Source organism: Raphanus sativus, chromosome 5, assembly GCF_000801105.2.
Source record: "Raphanus sativus cultivar WK10039 chromosome 5, ASM80110v3, whole genome shotgun sequence".
Lineage (NCBI taxonomy): Eukaryota > Viridiplantae > Streptophyta > Magnoliopsida > Brassicales > Brassicaceae > Raphanus > Raphanus sativus.
This window is the reverse complement of record NC_079515.1, coordinates 33211429-33230605: the sequence shown is the minus strand read 5'-3', so window position 1 is coordinate 33230605 and position 19177 is coordinate 33211429. Positions and strand designations below refer to the sequence as shown.

The 19177-nt window shown below is 35.8% G+C and overlaps 2 protein-coding genes across 6 annotated transcripts; both read right to left on the bottom strand.

Annotated features, from left to right (window-relative positions):
* Nucleotides 1–4173: 4173 nt before the first annotated feature.
* On the bottom strand, nucleotides 4174–11709 carry LOC108859118 (phosphatidylinositol 4-kinase beta 1). Of its 5 annotated transcripts, none has more exons than XM_056986153.1 (17): nucleotides 9623–11707; nucleotides 9151–9342; nucleotides 9003–9051; nucleotides 8332–8464; nucleotides 7740–8175; nucleotides 7356–7439; nucleotides 7161–7280; nucleotides 6585–6654; nucleotides 6358–6455; nucleotides 6150–6254; nucleotides 5757–5810; nucleotides 5455–5598; nucleotides 5284–5337; nucleotides 5089–5163; nucleotides 4917–5000; nucleotides 4660–4805; nucleotides 4174–4574 (listed from the first exon to the last, which is right to left on the bottom strand). In XM_056986153.1, exons 1-16 carry the CDS (start codon nucleotides 11183–11185, stop codon nucleotides 4704–4706), a joined length of 3363 nt encoding a protein of 1120 aa, XP_056842133.1. In that variant the 5' UTR covers nucleotides 11186–11707; the 3' UTR covers nucleotides 4174–4574; nucleotides 4660–4703. The 5 variants fall into 5 exon arrangements, with proteins under 5 accessions (XP_056842133.1, XP_056842134.1, XP_056842136.1 ...); XM_056986154.1 differs by having other exon boundaries at nucleotides 4174–4568; XM_056986156.1 differs by having other exon boundaries at nucleotides 4174–4805; nucleotides 7161–7259; nucleotides 9623–11708.
* A 659-nt stretch (nucleotides 11710–12368) lies between these two features.
* On the bottom strand, nucleotides 12369–18596 carry LOC108859121 (non-specific lipid transfer protein GPI-anchored 31). The gene is made up of 3 exons (XM_018632974.2): nucleotides 18156–18596; nucleotides 17956–17982; nucleotides 12369–12681 (listed from the first exon to the last, which is right to left on the bottom strand). Exons 1-3 carry the CDS (start codon nucleotides 18514–18516, stop codon nucleotides 12518–12520), a joined length of 552 nt encoding a protein of 183 aa, XP_018488476.1. The 5' UTR covers nucleotides 18517–18596; the 3' UTR covers nucleotides 12369–12517.
* Nucleotides 18597–19177: the final 581 nt, after the last annotated feature.

Here is a 19177-nt window from a genome sequence, read left to right as displayed (position 1 = left end):
ATTTTGTAACTGAATTTTTATAATTTATTCGCATTTTTTTTTGGAAAGTATATAATTTTGACCAAATGGGTTTTGTCAATCGAAGAAAAGGAATTGTCAGAAAAGAAGGATGCATCTTGAACCAAAAATTAGATTGGAAATGAGTTTAATCTAAACTAGATTTTGACCCGCGCTTCGAAAGCGCGGGTATTATTTTTTACTTTTATGAAATATATTATTTGTTTGTAATTATTGAACATATTTATTTTAGTAAAATTTTCTTTATAATAAATTTGACACACATAGTGTCTCTGGTAAACTATGTGTTTCTCTGACTTTGTTTTATTCCCTCTCCAATCAACATATCGAAGCGCGGATATTATTTTTTACTTTTATAAAATATATTATTTGTTTGTAATTATTGAATGTATTTATCTTAGTAAAAATTTCTTTATAATAAATTTGACATATAGAGTGTCTCTGGTAAACTATGTATTTATTTGGCTTTATTTTATTCCTTCTCCAATCAACATATTTATTTGGCTTGTTGTTAAAATAAATGATTTTAGAACGCAACTGTTTACTTTGATATTTTGTTTAAACAATGTGACATATTTCTGTATTAATTGTGTTCAATTAAATATTTACATTGTAATTTAAATTTGTATACAAATCAACATATTTGTGTAGTTTTGTTATTAAAAAATGATTTGAATCCAAATGTAAGTACTCTTATAGTGATTTTTTCAGTTCATATAATTTTTTAAAATATATTTATTTCAACTGAACCAATTAATATTTTGTTAAATTGGCCCGTGAAATATATTTTTATACATCGATATTCAAAAGATCTGGTAACTAACGATACTCAAAAGATCTGGACTGAATCAGGTTATATGGTTATTTTTGTTACAAATATCCGAACCCGTTTTAGATACATTGGTTATTTAGATATTTTTAGGTTCCTATACATCAGAACCGAATTCATCCAGATCTAGAATGATCCAACTCAAAATCCACACATAAGTTTATAATATTCAAGCGGAACTTGGTTACCAAAAAAAAAGGATACCCGAAAAAAACAACATGTATCTAAATAGACAGATAATGTTCATGTCTAAATGATTATATAAATTAATAAAAAACTGTTTTATGTGTTTTGCTAAATTAAGTGAAATAGAAAGAGTTTTTTTTATCAAATAAAATAATTATATGGAGTGAAAAATTAAGTGACAATAAATGTAGGACATTTTAAGTATTTTGATTTAAGTTATTATTTTATTCACAAAACATATTTTTGAACTATGTTTTTGGGTACGTAATTTTCCATCGATTGTAACTAAAATAAAAATATTTTAGTAAAATAAAATAAACCAAATGTTTAATCATATGTAAAACCTAATTATTTAGCATTTTTGATTTTATAATTGGCACAAAGTTAATATTGATTAACTAATAAATAAAAATATGCACTATTATTATTATGGTAATATAATTAATGATGTAATTTATTATTAAGGTAATATAATTAATTAAATTGTTAAACTAAGTGAAATATGGAAACACAATTAATAGATACTACTATTCAAGTTTCCAAACACTCCATTTTTTATAGCTATAACCAAACACACCAAATTTTTTTATTAATCTTATCCAAGTATCCAAACGCACCGAATTTGTACTTCACCTTTAATAAGATAGATGCTAATCATATCTTTTGAAGTACATTTTGGAGATGTTTGGATACAAGGATAATAAAATAAATGAAATATGTTTGGAAATATAGATAGTAGAATAAATGAGATATGTTTGGAAACATGGATTGTAGAAATGTGTACTTTCTTTTTTTTTACACATTTAGCTATTGTATTTTCAATAAATTAATAACAAATGAGAATTGTTTAGAAACATGAATAACATATTTAATACTTCTTTCTATTTAAACATTTATTATAATAAATTAAACAACTTTCTTTCTATATTTCTTTTTATTTACAATTCTATCACTATTTTTACAATTCTTTATGGTGAAAAAAAAACTAAACACAAACTCAAATATAAATAGTATATTATATAAAATAATTTTTAAAAACAGTATTACTACCTTATTTAGTTTAGTCAAATATAAAAAATTTAAGAGCTCAATTTGCAAAAAAGAATCATAAAATTAATAATAATTCATAGAAAACTAATGCAAAAAATTAAAATTTTGAAACATGGATAAAAGTATATTAGTTTTAAAATATACAAAATGGACTAATCTAATTACCTAAAAATATTTTTTTGTCTAAAATAATCATAAAATAAAATTTAAATTTTATATACATATTTGAAATCAAAATAATAATTTAAAGTTGATTTATATCAAAAATTGATTTAAAATATGTATATATTCAAAAACAATTTACTAAAATATTTTCCAATAACCTTTATTAAAAAATGTTCTAAATATATATAAGAAATTACAACAATATTTATATGTAACATGTTATAAAAAATGTTTTCAATATATCCGAGCTTGAATATTATAAACTTATGTGTGAATTTTGAGTTGGGTTATTCTGGATCTAGATGAATTCGGTTCTTATGTATAGGAACCTAAAAATATTTAAATAACCAATGCATCTAAAACGGGTTCGGATATTTGTTACAAAAATAGCCATATAACCTGATTCGGTCCATGTATTTTAAATATTGTTAGTTATATTATGATACATCTACAATATATAATACTAATTATGAAAAATAAATATCGATGTATAAAAATATATTTCAGGGGCCAATTTAACAAAATATTAGTTGTTTCAGTTGAAATAAATATATTTATAAAAATTATATCAACTGAAAAAAAATCAATATAAAAGTACTGTACATTTGGATTCAAAATCATTTCTTTTAACAGCAAACTACACAAATATGTTGATTGGTAATATATAAGTATGTCGCATTGTTTAAACAAAATATCAATGTAAGAGTATTGTACAGTTGCGTTTTAAAATAATTTATTTTAACAACAAGCCAAATAAATATGTTGATTAGAGAGGGAATAAAACAAAGCGAGAGAAACACATAGTTTACTTGACACACTTTATATGTCGAATTTATTATAAAGAAAATTTTATTAAGATAAATACATTCAATAATTACAAACAAATAATATATTTCATAAAAATGAAAAATAATATCCGCGCTTTCGAAGCGCGGATCAAAATCTAGTATTTTTTAAAAAAGCTTTACTAAGTATTATTGTGTTTATATACTAGAGTTAAAATCATATGCATAGTAATTATCTATCTACAGCAGATAGCATGATGAGTGTTTTTTTTTTTGTTTTTTGGGGTCAAAGCATGATGAGTGTATTAAAAAGGAAAGTCTTGTAGTATATACTAAACAGAAAAAAGAAAATAAAGAGACAAATGGGCACCCAACATCCCCTCATTGGCCGGATGACTTCACCTCATTTTTTTCCCTTTCGTCCACAATACTTTTTTTGTAAAAGTTAGGTCCACGATACTTTCTTTTTTCTTTGAAAAAGCTCATTCAAGGTCCACAATACTTTCTCAAAATAAAAACTATTTTTTTAGTCAAATTGACAATTGGTTCGTTTACACACAAAATATAAGTCTTTACGACTAATTGTTTTTTTTTCTATGCATTTTATTCATTTCCCAAACTAGATAGATTTTCAAACGGTACGTTACTTTCGTAATGTCTATATGTATATAAAGACATTCCATAACCATAGAAGAAATTGATACTACTAAATTAATATATGGGGTCGTTTAAGAAAAAATATATATACGGAAGAAGTTTAATGTTAAATTCTAAGAAAATTTTGGATTAGTGAGGTTGTCTGGCCTAGTCAAGGAAATGAAGGATTTTAGATGTTAAATGAGGGAAAACACACTAACGAGCTACACTACCGATCTTACTCAAAGTTAACTAGATACACAACAATAATATTTCCTTAGATAGCCTCTTTAGAGAAAGAATATTTACGTGTGTAATCCTCAATCACATTTTGGTTAAGATTTAGAGAGCCATAACGCGGCTCATCCTCATCACGGGCTCCAAAAATGTTATTTACAGTGTTATCGTGTTGATGAAGTGCCTTAAAATGTTTGTACAGATATTTCAGCAACTACAAGGGATAGACGTGAATGGATCCAAATGGATGAAGTATCACAGTAAAGCTTCGACCATATATGTTCTTGCTCATATTCTAATTTAACAAAAGATAATACACAATTTATACAACAATATCACACCATCAGTTTTCAGTAGGGGATAAAAAGAACAAAATAAAAACATAACCCTTTCTTGTTCTCTCCAAAAGGGTTTTGTTTAGAAACTTTTGGAAGGAAGCCAGGCATTTGCCCTTTCGCTTTTCTTCTGCAAGTAGTAAGCAAAGTAAAGATAAAACAATCAAACCTCAGCAAAAATCATTCTGTACAGTGTGATTTCTTTCCTTCTACGTGTGAGTCACACGTGTGACTGGTTTCTTCTCCCACTCACGCGTGAGCGCACATGTTGTTGACCGCTTCTCCTCAGGTGAAACGCTTTTTCTGCCCTTGGAAGGATTCTGATTGCTGCAACTATGACAAAAGGGATCCTCAAAAAACGCAAATGGTTTGTAGGCGTTTTAACCCAACATACCAATGTATGTTTTTGAGTTTTTACCCCTTGTTATGCTTGTTCTCTCTGTAAAATAGCTAATGGGAACATCACAATATTCCATTTAAGACCCTTTGGTAGTAATCATACTGCCGTGTTCGCCAAGCATCTAAGCTACTGCTGATGAGAGATAGCACCAAAGAGACACATTGCTGGTTTCGTGATCAAAACCAAGTAAACAAGAAAAAAGAGAAAAATTGTTACCAACAGTGGATCATGAGAAAAGTTGAATTCTGACAAACATATGAAATAAAGGATCTTACTTCTTCGGTTAGGCTTAGATGGAATCGCTTTCTTAGGTTTTGAATGGTCCGTGGACCACCTTTGAAGCAAGGGAACCCCGAGTCCTAATCAAGACAGATACCAGAAAATGTAGTTCACATGGCAAATAATTAGGCTTGTTTCCATGTTACAACTCTACTATGATTATGATACCTGTAGCATTTCAACTAAGAGTATAATTCGCTCAGCGTGCTTTCTACATGTAAGGAATCCTTGAATGCATAGCACCTAGAAACATTTGACAATTAGAAACTCTTCTTCCACATAATAGCTAATAGCTATAGACAGAAAAAGTAAGAGCCTTGGGTGATATAATTCAAAAGGCGAGAGGAAGAGCCATGCGGATACCTTGAAATAGTCAAAGAACTCACTTGGAACCCCATCGGCATCAGAGTCCATGACCTAGTTGTGACAAGTGTTAAATTAAGTGTAAATTTAGACAAAATTATTCAACGGAGTTTTAGGTAGAAACGAATCCGTAGAGACGAAAACCCAATAGACCAGGAATGAATGTCTTACCTCAAGAAGTTCACGTGTTAACTTAAACGGAGCACTCTCAAAGTTCACACCACCAGGAGAATTCGAAAGCATAAAACCAAAATCAATGTGTATAACGTGACCCTCTTCATCCAAGAGAAGATTTCCATTATGACGATCTTTTATCTAAACCAAATGAAAACCATGGGCACATGAGTATTTGAAACAGCAAAACATGCTATTCATGATGTACATGTAAAACCTATTATTCCCTCCGTTGACAACGCACTTAGATGCTCATATTGATGAATAAACAACTGTACTGAGAGAAGGGGGCGTTGTACCTGCAGAAGGTAACAGACCAAAGAATATCCTGCCATACTCTCAACAAAATTCCTCTGCAAAAGAAGCAAGCTTGGAAGGTTAATACATTAAATGGCATACGACACAATAAGGTAAGATTGGGTCATTCAATATACGTAGTTAAAAGTTTCAAACTCCTAAAAGTTCGAACCAAGCATGTTCTTTCCCTACAATGATCCACAAAAAGATACTTGCTTAAAAAAATAGTACAATGCAACTAATATTCTCAAGAATGCACTTTATGTCGATTCGGCACCTCTCCCGCCTCAAAGATAACATGTTAAACAGACTAAGTCAAGCAAATTTATGAAAGAAAATAACCACTTGCTGGTCGAATTAGATATAAAGATCTATCTTGGCAGTACATTCGTTACCTGGGCGAGCTTAAAACTCGGAGAGTTTTCTTTATACTTTGCAGCAAAGAAATCACGTAGGCTCGTGATGTTGGGATATCTACTTTTGATAGAATGAATAGAAGCCTGCAGGATGGGGAAAATGGAACTTATTACATACGCTTTCAATATAAACAGTCTGATGACAGGATACAACGTAACTAAACGAGGTTCTGGTTTACATAATTACCGTATCAGGAATTGTTTCTATAAGGGCAGTATACGAAGATGTAACCAAAACTTCATAAGGACGTAACCAGAGGGGTAGACCTGCTTCTTGGAATATGTCTAGCACATAGACGAGACAATTCACTATTTAGATAACAGAATAAGAAAGCCACATACAATAATGAGAACCAATACCCTAAGAAATAGGATATTAACCGACATTAGTATATATAACAAAGTATCACCCACCATAAAAGTGAGAAATGAGTTGCACAGCAAGATGTTCCTGCCGACAGTCATCACCGCTCTTCACTATGATCTGCGAAGATATAGAGCCTTTTGAAAACAGAGGTAGAAAGGATTATCATATGTAAAAATGGTCAAACACACAAGGACACAATTCAGTAAAGATTAAGCAAGGAAAGTATCCAGCTCTTTTGACAACAGTTTTTCAATATCAACAAATAAAAATAAAACTTCATATGCAGATGGAAAGAGACAAAAACAGAAACTTATTATGGGCCTCCCAAAGTGTTGTCGAAGACCCATGCATTAGTTATTATTTTCATGTCTACATTGTAGCAGGTTTAAAAGAAAAATGCAATGGTCAGGAACCTAATATTCTTTATAAGAAATCATTCTGGAATCACGAGTTACGGTCCTCTAGACAAGGAAGATCAACGGTGTCAACCCGAATAACAGAAAATTCGAGATAGTTGACACAAATTCCTATTCTATGTTATCAATAAGGAACTATTTAGAGCAATATATTCGATAGGAAACACAATATTCAAGAAAAATGGAAAGGATTTATGCAGCACTTACAGAACGCAGGTCCCAACCAGGTAATTTTCCGTATATTGAAGCTTTACGAATTCTCTCTCGCTTTTCCTCCCATAGTTCACCAGATAAAGCATCACCTTCCTTTAACATTCCACCATTGGCCTGGTGAACATGAACAGACCGTTCAACATTTAAAACAGGAGCGGGAAAAGAAAGATCTTTTAAACACGCATTCACCCTTGGTTGTGCATCCGACGAATCCTCCTGACCAGCCCCTTTGAGAGGAAGGCCTAGAGGTGCTTCTCCCTTCGCTGCAGCAGCCTGCATAAGTGATTAATTTAAAAATTACTGACGGGAAGAAATAACACCAAACAGAAGACATGCGATATGGCCTTCCAGCCTTAGGTACCTTTTCTAAGTAAATGAAATGCACAGGACGACAACAAGTACAAGCACAAAGATATCAAATAAATTGAGCATCATAGTTACTTCACCGACATTAACGATAAAAAACAAATTATTTCAACGACTTAAAACAGACATCATGTATCAGACAGAATTCAAATGGCGAAAACATACAGGTAATTGCCGTCTACAAGTTATCAATTAAGACGCACTCACCCTTACTTCCTCCATGGCAACAGTACTTGGAACACGACGATGTTCCTTTTTACGTGGGGCTGCTAGATCAGGAATGCTTTCCATTCGAAGTCCTGGGTCAGCCGTCACGACCACCCTAACCCACTGAAGATCAGTGTTCAGCCCAGTTCGTGGGGCCTCAGACAGAACATCATCAAATGGATCACTCAGTGATTCAAGATTCTCCACTGAGAGGCTCACATTGACAAGCTTCACCTTCACCTCTGACTTGGGAGTCATTGCTTGATCAATTGCTTGGGCAGTGGATAGCGACATTCTGTCAGCACTGTTGCGATAAACCTCCTGAGTTGTCCACAGTGGATAAGCCCATGGAGGTGGCTTTTGCAAGAATGCGTCCCCATTGGCCAATGGAATGCCCCCTTTAGAAAGCTTCTGGGAGTTAGATGCATCTTTACCACTGCCACAACAACAAAAACAAATAGAGCAATGGGAGAGTGTTATCATGTATAGTTTTAACTAGGTACTACTAATGGGACATAGAAAAGAAGGTATCTTCCTAGTAAAAGTAATAGATAAGCAGATAAGGATTACATTTAAGAAATTTTAAATTTACCTTGGTGCTTCTGCTTTCAAAACTTCTACGGAAATCATGTACGGCGCTTTTTCTCTAGAATTCAAAAGAATGGATTCGTCTTCAGGAATATGAACAACACGATAAACTCCTCTCCCCATTGGAAAACATATTCCTAGAAGGTTATTGGAAAGAAAATTAGTATCTCATAACAAAAACAGTCACCACAACAGAATCAATGTAGATGATAGAAAAATACAGGAATCCAAAAATGCTTCCAAAATTTGAAGTTTATATGCCAAAGAGGAAAATCCTGTATAAGATAATTGATAAAAGAGAACCAAGAACGAGGAGAAAAATATACAAACAAGAACGGAACAACTGCATTATGTTCTGAAAATCTAATCAGACAAGAGTGACCAACATTTACCCTACGTGGAACTTGTGTGAACAGCAGAAATATAATACAGAGGATATATTCCTTTTTAAAGACAAGAAACAAGATGCAGATCTCAGCAATATAGAACGGGCTAAATGTTTTCACATACTCTCTCAGAGAAAAGCATACATGACCGAGATAATGTATGCCAGCTCAACAGATATGAGTTACACAACTAAAGTAAACCTCCAAATCATGTCCCTTAAGATCTAATTTCAGAGATAATGTATGCCAGATCAACAGATATGAGTTACACATTCAGAGAATACGTTACCTCCGGTGGTTTCAGCTTCAGATAAATGAAAATTAATCTCTGCAAGAGACTAAAACCAAACGGAATAAACATGAAACATAGTCAGTTGCTATTATTTAACACTTAAAACTTAAATCATCAATATGGAAAGTCAAGTGGAAATGATCACCTCCCGAAGAGCAATCTTCCGATCTTCAATCGGAAAGATATCTACCAAGCCATACGATGTTTCACACAACGCTTGTACAAACTCCAACGACTCATGGTAAGCCCCTTTCCTGAAGTGTGATGCGGTATTGTTTGGTAGTGGGGGCTTACCAGATGGAGTATCATCCCGCTGTCTAGGTGAACCTGGCCGCTTCTGCAATGGTTACATTTAGAAAGATTGGTATGGCAGAATCAAGCACACATTGCAGTAAAAGAATTTTAGTATAGAGTATAGATAAGTAATCAATTGCAGTCGGCAACACCCTGTTTCAGCTAATATTTGCGTCAAGAAAATTTCACAAAAAGTCGTTATATATGACTATATCCTACAAGAATCTTGATAAATGAATCTGTAGATATGGATCGGAACAAAGGCGAATGTCAAAACAGTGCAGATAAAAGAAACATAACGAGCAGGTCAAATGAGAGCAAACCTCTTTGTGTTTCTTTGATCCAAATATCTCAGAATCTTCAACAGACTGGTCACGATCTCTAAACAATTTACGGAAGAAGTTCTCCGTCCCAGGACTGCTTTCAACTAAGCCATTGCTGGTATTTCCATTTTCTGAAGTAGGTTTTGCATCTTCTGGGTGTATACGGAATAATCTTTTGAACAGAGAAAATTCTGGAGATTCATCACCCTCGCTTTCATTCCCGTCATCAGCTTTGACAGTGTCTTTCTTGTCGTCAGGCTTTTCCTTAAAGAACTTTTTAAAGAAACCCTCCCTTTCATCCTCTTCACCAGATTTATCATCAGCGAGCACTGCTCTATTCGTCTCTTTCTTTTCATTAGCCTGTCTTTTGTCATCAGATTTATCCTTGAAAAGTTTCTTAAGGAACCCATCTTTGTCCTCATCATCCACTGATTTAGGACCTTTCTCTTCCTCGTTTTTGCTGTCACGGAATAGTTTCTTGAAGAACCCTTCTGAGTTTGCAATTGATTCCTCATCCTCGTTTTTATTCTCCCGTAATAACCTCTTGAAAAAGCTCTCCGAGTTTGCACTCAATTCCTCTTCATCCCCCTTATTATCTCGTAACAATCTCTTAAACAGCCCATCTGAACTCGATGTCAATTCCTCGTTTTCTCCTTTACTACTCAAGAGCCTCTTAAAGAACCCCTCGGAACTGTTTGTTATCTCCTCGTCTTCTGACTTACCGTCTTTCATAAGGCGCTTAAAGAAGCCCTCCGAGTTAGATGTTGGTTCATCACCGTCACCTTTGCTGTCCCTCATGAGCCTCTTGAAGAATCCTTCCTTTTCACTCTCTTCATCATCTTTCTCAACCGACTTCCTAAACATTAAAGCATCCCTAACTTTAGGACTCGGGATAAGTTTCTTAAAAATCTTATTATCCTCAGACGGTAACTGACTACCATCATCCTGCATGTTGCTGCCCCCTGGTGAAGGCGAGAATGACAAAGACTTCTGTGAAGGCGGAGATAAGTTCAACGAGAAGAGCTTCTGTTTCGACGACAAGAGTCTACTCAGGACCTGATTCTTGCTCCCGGGAGTCGAAACCTCACCCTGCGGACGCATAAGAGGAGACCACTCACCCATCAGAGTAGCCGCGATCTGACACTTCTCCTGAATCCTACCGATGCCTTCATTATCATCAGAATCCTCCAGCTCAGCCAACAAAAACCAATGCACTTTCAGCGCGATCTTCAACGACTTGGCACAGATATCAATCACAAACTTATCAAGCGAAGGGCTCGGTTTGTGCACCATCATGTAACAGATCTGGAAGAGGTAACTCTCGATACCTGACAAGGGAAGCGTATACATCCTATTGCACAAGTAGTCCCTAACACCAGCGTGAGGGTGCTTGTAGAGATAACTAACAGCAATCCACTCGCAGAAGAAGGCAGAGTCGAAAAACCTAATAAGCCAACCGTTAGAACCGGACTCGCCAACGAGATTACTGTGCGTGGTGGTGATCTCACGTGGTGACTCAGCCGAGTCTCCTCTCACCAGAGATAGAAACCTTCCCATCGACATTTTTTTTTATTTTTGTTGTTGCTGATCAGTCAAAACGTAAAATCATCCAGATCCAGTAAACCCTGGGATGATTATCAGTAAACCTTCACTCATTAAAACCTAACCGCCTCTCTCTCTCTCTCTCTCAGAAGCTCGAATCTCGGGGGGTTTACAAAATGCTAAGCTTCTCCCGAACCTAAACCTAATCGCGAAAGGAAAAAAAGAGATTCCGTAGTGTCCTTACTCAAATCCAATCGCTGGAAACTGGAGGCGATCTGGAGTTTTTTGAGGCGAGATCAAAAAGCTGATCTCACGGAATAAGAACCTAGCGATCAGCTAATTCGAAATAACAAATCCCTTTTTTTCTTCGTCTTTCTCCAAGATTGCTTGCTCGGAAAAGAGAAAATCAATTCGAGAAGAGACGAGTAGCCACACGGCGAGAACCGATCTCCGTCGTCTCTGCCGAAAGCGGTCGTCGTCCTTGGCTGTTTAATGGCAGGCAACGAGAGAGAGAGAGAGAGAGAGAGAGAGTAATTATTGATTGTTCGCAATACTTTTTTAAATTATTTAAATTTTGGTCCCAGCAGTTATTTATTTAGTTTAATAAAAACTATAGTGTAGTATTAACTTTTGTATTGGTGAGGGAAGAGCGGGCACTAATGTGCGCTAGAAAGTCCGCGCAATCTGAAAGTTGAGAATTTTCGTGGGAAAGTTATAAAAACGTGGAACCGTCCACGCGGACGGATGATTAATCTTTACATGTGGTTTTTGAAATTTGAATCTGCTAATTAACTATTCTCACATTAAGACACGGAGTAGCTTTAGGAAAAAGCGAAAGCCGTTTAGCTAATCAGTTCATTTTAGAGCCAATAACAAAGGTTAAAACAAATTAAAAGCAGTATATGCTGTACACTATACCATATAAATAAACTTTTAACCAAAGAATTTGTTTTAAGAAATTCCAAAAATGGCATCTCTCTCTTTACGTCAGGCCGTTTAACAGAGCTCTCTAATTTCAGACGACCAAGCTTAGTTGTAGACCTCATTTGCGAATATGTATTGAATTATCTCATCATAAATTCATACAGTTTTCGTACCAATATCTCCTTATACATATTTGCTTTCGCCAATTAACCAGTGTATATTATATAGACCAATAAATTGTCTTTTTCCCAAGAGAAATTCAATAGATAAGCCATCAACAGAAGAGGAATCAGAGATACCATTAATATAAAAAGACCAAATGCGCGACAGAATAGTAACATAAATTAAGAGAGTAAAACTACTGCAGAAACCCTAAAGCATATCCATAAAGCCAAATCTATAGATGGTGAGAAAAGGCTCACGCTCTTTTTACACACGAGACAAGAACAATACGAAGAATAAAGCGCTGAATAGGGTGGTGGTGAAAGAGATCGGAATCAAGGAAGATCCGTCGTTCCCTGGAGATTGGTTTGGAGCTAGGGTTGTCCCAGCTGCGCCGGGTCCAGCAGCAACAGCTCCTCCTGGAGCAAGACCTGGACATTATCGATTCCAAATTTAAGTAACTTCAAACGCATAAACAACCTCAACAACTTAAATTATCGTACCCACTTTCAGACAAAACCTTTAGATAACCACAACGGATCTTGGTCTATGTATTAATAGGTTTTATAGCCTACACAAACTTTTGTCAGAGCATGGTTATCGGTGGGTCTTAGACCCATTTCTTAGCATTATTGGGTCGAAAGAAAAATGAAAAAGACCAAAAACCTTTACAAACGGGCCTTAGCTAAGAAGTGTCCGGGTTGGTCCTTAAGTGGGCACGTGTCGGGCCCAAAAAAAACAGGTTTTTTTCACCCCGACAGACGAGTCTCTCTCTCTTCTGTTCTTGTCTTTTCTTCTTCTCTCGAACTCTCTCGACGGCGATTGCATGTCGATCTTCTCTCCGTTCTGAATCGATCTAATCCGTCCTCCGTTCTGAATCAATCTCTTCCGTCTTCTCTCCGTTCTGAATCGATCTCGTCCGTCTCTCTCTCCGGGTCCTCTCGTTGATTGTCCTCATCGAAATCCTCTCGTCCGCCGATTGTAATCTAAACAAGGTACATGTTTCTCCTCCGTTTAGAGATTTAGGTGATTTTGTTGCGATGATATGATTATTTTTGTGATTATTTTGTTTGTGTATTGTTCGTGTTTCTCCTCTGTCAAAAATCTTGGAAAAAATATTCAGATAATCGAATGGATATTTAGTAACAAGGATTTCTTTGAGAATTAGTGTTTGCTTTAGGTGAGATTATTCATGGGTGATTTGTTTTTGAATTAGGGTTTGCTTTAGAGATTTACATGATTGATTCATTGCGGTCTTAAATATTGCTTTAAAGATTATTCATAGGGGATTTCTTTCTGAATTAGATTATTTTGTTCGTGCATGATTTACTCTGATTCATTCATTAATATTGAAAATATTGAAAACATTATTCATTCAAATCTATCCACCAAATTACAATCGTTATTAATGTTAGCTCTGCTTTTGTACCAAATTACAATCGTTTATTAATGTTTGGTCTGTGTTATAGTTATTGGTGTGCATTGAAGTGTTGTGCTACCATTGCGAGTAGTGGCAACTGTAGTGGTTACTGTTCTTACTTAGCGAAACTGATTCATTTGTAGTTGACTTGGTAGCTTTGTAGTTTAGTTGATTAAATTGTGGCATTGTAGTTTTAGTTGATAGTTTTGTAGTACTAGTTGATAGCTTGTAGTTGTAGTTGAATAAAGTGTTATTACTTCTGATTAGACCTTGGTGGGTTAGCGTTAGACTTTATTACTGGAACTTATTATGATTGAGATGAGCTTATTTAACGCCAACCATCCTCCCCTATTCTATCCAAACCAGTTACCACAACGGTTTCTCTTCTTCACTCTCTTCTCTGTTCTTATGGATTCAAGTCATCCACATAGTCAGTCCTCTAGCTATGTAGGCTTGCTAACCAGTCAAGATGAAAGCATTGCACATGGTAACTTTCCTTATGAAAGTTACCATTCTAGTGTAAACTTTGGCGCTTCAGAAATCCCCCCTTTCAGTTCACAGCAAGCTCCACCTCCAACTCAAGACACACCAGTGAAGCGTGGGAAGAGAAATAAGTGGTCCCCAGCCGATGACGAGGTCTTGATCAGTGCGTGGCTAAACACATCGAAAGACACCATAGTCGGAAATGATCAAAAGTACGGAACCTTCTGGAGACGCGTAGGAGAATACTATGATGCAAGTCCTCATGCTACAGCGAGGGGTGATAAGAGGTCTCATCAAAACTGCAAGCAAAGGTGGCAGAAGATCAATGAACTCACTAACAAGTTCTGTGCCGCCTTTGCAGCTGCAGAGAGACAGCAAAGCAGTGGTCAGAATGAGACTGATCTTCTGAAAACGGCTCATGATATCTTCTTTAGGGATCATGACGTCAAGTTCAACCTTGAGCATGCATGGTGTGTGTTGAGGCATGAGCAGAAATGGCTTTCACTCAACACTATTAAAGCCACTATCACCATTGCCACTGCGAAGAGGAAAAATGCTGAGAAAGACACCCAAGCTTCAAGCTCCGAAGTTGGTATGGATCAGATAAGGCCTGAAGGTATCAAGGCTGCGAAAGCCAGAAGGAATAATCGTCAAGGGAAGGCTCATGCTGATTACAAGGACATTTGGGAGATCAAGAAGGAGGATTTGGAGAAGAAGGAGAAGCTCTCTAAACTGGCTATACTAGACACTCTGCTAAATAAAAAAGAACCTCTATCTGAAGCTGAAGAAGTTGTCAAGAATAAGCTACTAGCCCTGTATTTCTGATCATCTCGTTTGAATGTAGTTCCTGCTTGCTTTGCTTGAATGTCTTAAATTAATCTATCGTTTGAATGTAGTTCCTGGTTCCTTTGCTTCAATGTAGTTCATGCTTTGCTTCAATGTAGTTCACTTTATCGTTTAATAAAAATCTGTTTCATTGTTATTTATATTTATGTCCTTGCTATATCGTTTGAACCTCTTCACTTTATCTATATTATTCATGTCTGGTTATTTATATTATGTCTTTGGTATTGCAGGTTAAATAAGATATGGGACTACATAGCTACAGCCAGCCATCTCTTGACAGTGGCTATAGCGCAACCGTGGATGGTCCCTATAGCGAAACGGATGATCTTATTCGTATGGATCAAGAAGAGCTCAGCCGCAATCGTATGGAGCAAGAAGAGCAGCTGCAGAGAGACAGTATGGAGCAAGAAGAGCTCAGCTATCGACAGTATCCGCCACAACCTGAGGTCGAGTTCGGATTCCCGCAGAGCTGTTACTGCGGAGGTCAACCTCATATAGCAACCTCTTACACAAAGATTGATCCAGGTAGAAGGTTCTACACCTGTGCGAATCGAAACGATGGAGATTGCCATGTATGGAAATGGTGGGATGACGCAGTCATGGAGGAGATGAGAGCAACAGATAGACACATACTTCAGCTCGCCGAGAAGGTTGATGCTCTTACCTTAATGAGTGACAATGATACTGATCAGAAGTTGGGTAATCTTGAGATGATAGTAGCTGAGCTAGGTAACAAGAATGCAGGTTTAACCAATCAGTTTGAGAAGGTTACTTGTGTATTGGTCATTGTTTTAGTTGTATTAGGTTTGGTGGTAATGTTTAAGTGAACTGGTCATTGTTTTAGTTGTATTAGGTTTGGTGGTAAACCCGTGATGCATATGTTTCAGTCACGGGTATTGTAATATATAGTTCAAGTGAACAAGATGCTTTCTTTGTAACCCGTGATGCTTTCTTTGTACTATGAACCCGTGATGCTTTCTTTAAATGAACCTGTGATGCATATGTACTATGAAAACATCACAAGATGTATAAGAAAAATATCAGTCTCTATAAATATGAGTATGGTTCGATCATTACACATATACAAAGCAACCTCTTCTACTATCTCTTTAAATATTTCCTTCCTTTTTCAAATCAGAATGTCTTCTTCATCTCATTATCATTATCATTACCAACCAAATAATGATGATGATGCTGAATTTGAATCCCTCTTTGATGAATTATTACAAATCCCTGATATTATTGTTGAACCGAAAGAGCGAAAAAAACGTATTTTTATTGAGAGAAACCGAGAAGAAGGCAACATCAAACTCTGGAATGATTATTTTTCTGAAACTCCTACATACCCTTCCAATATATTCCGTCGCCGGTTTCGTATGAGTAAGTCATTGTTCTTGCTTATTGTGCATCGTCTCTCTACGGAAGTAGAATATTTTGCTGAAACAGAAGATGCGGTCGGAAGGTCAAGTCTATCAGCGCTCCAAAAATGCACGGCAGCCATTCGTCAATTAGCATATGGTGGTGGGGCGGATACGGTAGACGAATATGTGCGACTTGGTGAAACAACAGCTCGAAAATGTTTGCACAAGTTTACCGCCGCAATTATCCAATTGTTTGGCGAAGAATACTTAAGACGTCCAACATCAGAAGATCTTGAAAGACTACTACATATCGGAGAAGAGCGTGGATTCCCCGGGATGATTGGAAGCATCGACTGTATGCATTGGGAGTGGAAGAATTGCCCCTCCAACTGGAAAGGTATGTATTCACGAGGAACCGATAAACCAACCATTGTGTTGGAGGCCGTAGCTTCTTACGACCTCTGGATATGGCACGCATTTTTTGGAGCTCCAGGTACTATGAACGATCTCAATGTTCTTGATCGATCTCCTGTTTTTGATGATATTATTTATGGAAGAGCTCCGGGAGTCGACTTCACTGTCAACGGAAGGGAGTACAATTACGCCTACTATCTCACCGATGGTATTTATCCGGAGTGGGCCACATTTATTAAATCTATCCGACTACCACAAGGAGATAAAAACAAATTATTTGCTAAAAAACAAGAATCTGTCCGGAAAGATGTTGAGCGTGCTTTTGGAGTCTTGCAAGCTCGATTCGCCGTCATTAAGAATCCATCTAATTTATGGGATAAATCGAAGATAGCAAATATTATGAGAGCATGTATAATACTCCATAATATGATAGTGGAAGATGAACGACGTACACAGAGTCCAGATGAAACGTTTCAAGATGCCGATATTTCTTTTTGCGTCAAGATGCCTACTCAGCAATTCGATAATGTTGATTATGTCGCTCAACAAATTCGGGATACACCAATCCATACTCAATTAAAACTTGATTTGATCGAAAATATATGGGAGAAATTTGGGTTTGAAAATTAACATTTCATGTTTAAGTTTCCATGAATTCAATAAATGTTTTTTTTTCAACTTTGTAATTTTTTTTCCAACTTTGTAATTTTTTTTTCAACTTTGTAATTTTTTTCACGAGTTTGTAATTTTTTTCAATGTTATTTTAATTTAATAAGTTTTATTTTAAACACAATTCACTTACTAAAACAATAATTAAATTTTTAACTAAGAACCAACTTATGTATCTACCAATAATCTACCATTTTACTAAAGTTTCTTAACTTCATTCCTTAATCTACATATATTAATAAACTAATCTTAAGAAACAATTAGTTGGTCCTAGCAATGAGCATGCTCTCATGTTTCATGAGCTAGCAATAAGATGGGTTTTTTCTTAAGTTACGATAAAAAAAAGTTAATATAAACGGAGGTACACAACCCAGATGGTCTCAATACATAAATCAAACAAACAAATAATGATTTTAAATTAGTATTTAAAACAGAGAAAAACATTGCATGAGGCAAAAATGAAGAGTAAAAAACAAAGAAATAAATGAAAAGAAACAAAGGAAAAAAAATACCTGGAGCCATAGCAGGAGTCACAGACACTGCAGACAAAACAAAAAAAATGTAACTTAGTTATACACATTCACAAAAATTCTTTAAATAAACTGAAAATATGTGGATCTAAGAAACTGATCAAAAATTAAGAATAAGAAACATAGATCTATAGAATCAGAAGAGATCAAAGGAAAAAAGAACAGATTAATAGATCTCTTACATCCACAGTTAGAAATAGAAGGAGCGTGAAGCTTGCATGCGGTGGGAAGTGTAGCAGCCTTGGTCATGTTCAAGGTTACTCCGAAAGAAGCGCTGCTTTTAAACCCCTCGCATAGACACTCGGCGTTAGCCTTGAGCACTGTCTTAAGCCCGTCGCAACACGCACTCTGCGGTTTCGCCTCCTTGCCTCCGGCTGTTACGAAGTCCAGACAGGGCGCCATGTTGAGTATGAGAGTCGAACACTCTACCGCCGGAGCCGGAGCCGCCGTGTGGTGGTGAGATGCGCCGTGAACGGAGACGGAGGAGACGGAGAGGAGGAGGATGAAAAGAAAAGGCGTCGCGGCGGAGAAGGAAGTGGCCATTGTGACTTCGTTCTTTTGCTCTTGCTCTTTGTGTGTTTTTGGTGAGGTACGAGAGAGAGAGTGAAATAGAAAAAGAAGAAGAAAGGTCAAGTGCAAATTTGTATGTCGGTTTGCTTTGGGTGCAGCGCGAAAAACGGTGACGTTTTGTATACGTGTCATGCATTTCGTATTGTGATGCGCGTGATCGTGGTGGGGTCTAGATACGAAGAGACCTGCCCTTTCATCTTTCCTGCCTTTGTTGCTTGCTTTTATTATACTGCTATGCTATGTAACTTTATTTGTTTGATCTTTTTTGAGAAAATTTGTTAGTTACAAACTATGGGAAAACGCATAAATGAATCTCTTTTTCTTTCTTTTCTGCCGAGCAAACAAATATAAAGAAATCCCAAAATATTTTTTTCCAATATTTCCAAAATATTTTCACGTAACTGTAAATAAAAGATTTCTCTGTTGATGACAAAAAAAAAGTCTTCTTGTTCGAAAATTTAATTTGGAAGGTAGAGAATAATAAATGACATATGTATGTCTTTCTTCTTTACTCTCTAGTCTCTTACCTCATCACATGCATCTTTTTGTTGTTCAAAGACCTCATCACATGCATCTATACTTACATCTAGACTGATTTTCCATCGCATGTTAAAAGCAAATATCTTATTCCCCG

Coding starts and splice junctions, on each gene's coding strand:
- LOC108859118 (XM_056986152.1), bottom strand. CDS start 11,185: ATGTCGATGGGAAGGTTTCTATCTCTGGTGAGAGGAGACTCGGCTGAG. Junction 5,811..6,149: donor CGAGTTTTAAGCTCGCCCAG/GTAACGAATGTA, acceptor CTTCTTTTGCAG/AGGAATTTTGTTGAGAGTAT. Junction 5,164..5,283: donor AGTTCTTTGACTATTTCAAG/GTATCCGCATGG, acceptor AAATGTTTCTAG/GTGCTATGCATTCAAGGATT.
- LOC108859121 (XM_018632974.2), bottom strand. CDS start 18,516: ATGGCCACTTCCTTCTCCGCCGCGACGCCTTTTCTTTTCATCCTCCTC. Junction 17,983..18,155: donor TTCTATTTCTAACTGTGGAT/GTAAGAGATCTA, acceptor TTTTGTCTGCAG/TGTCTGTGACTCCTGCTATG. Junction 12,682..17,955: donor GACTCCTGCTATGGCTCCAG/GTATTTTTTTTC, acceptor GATAATGTCCAG/GTCTTGCTCCAGGAGGAGCT.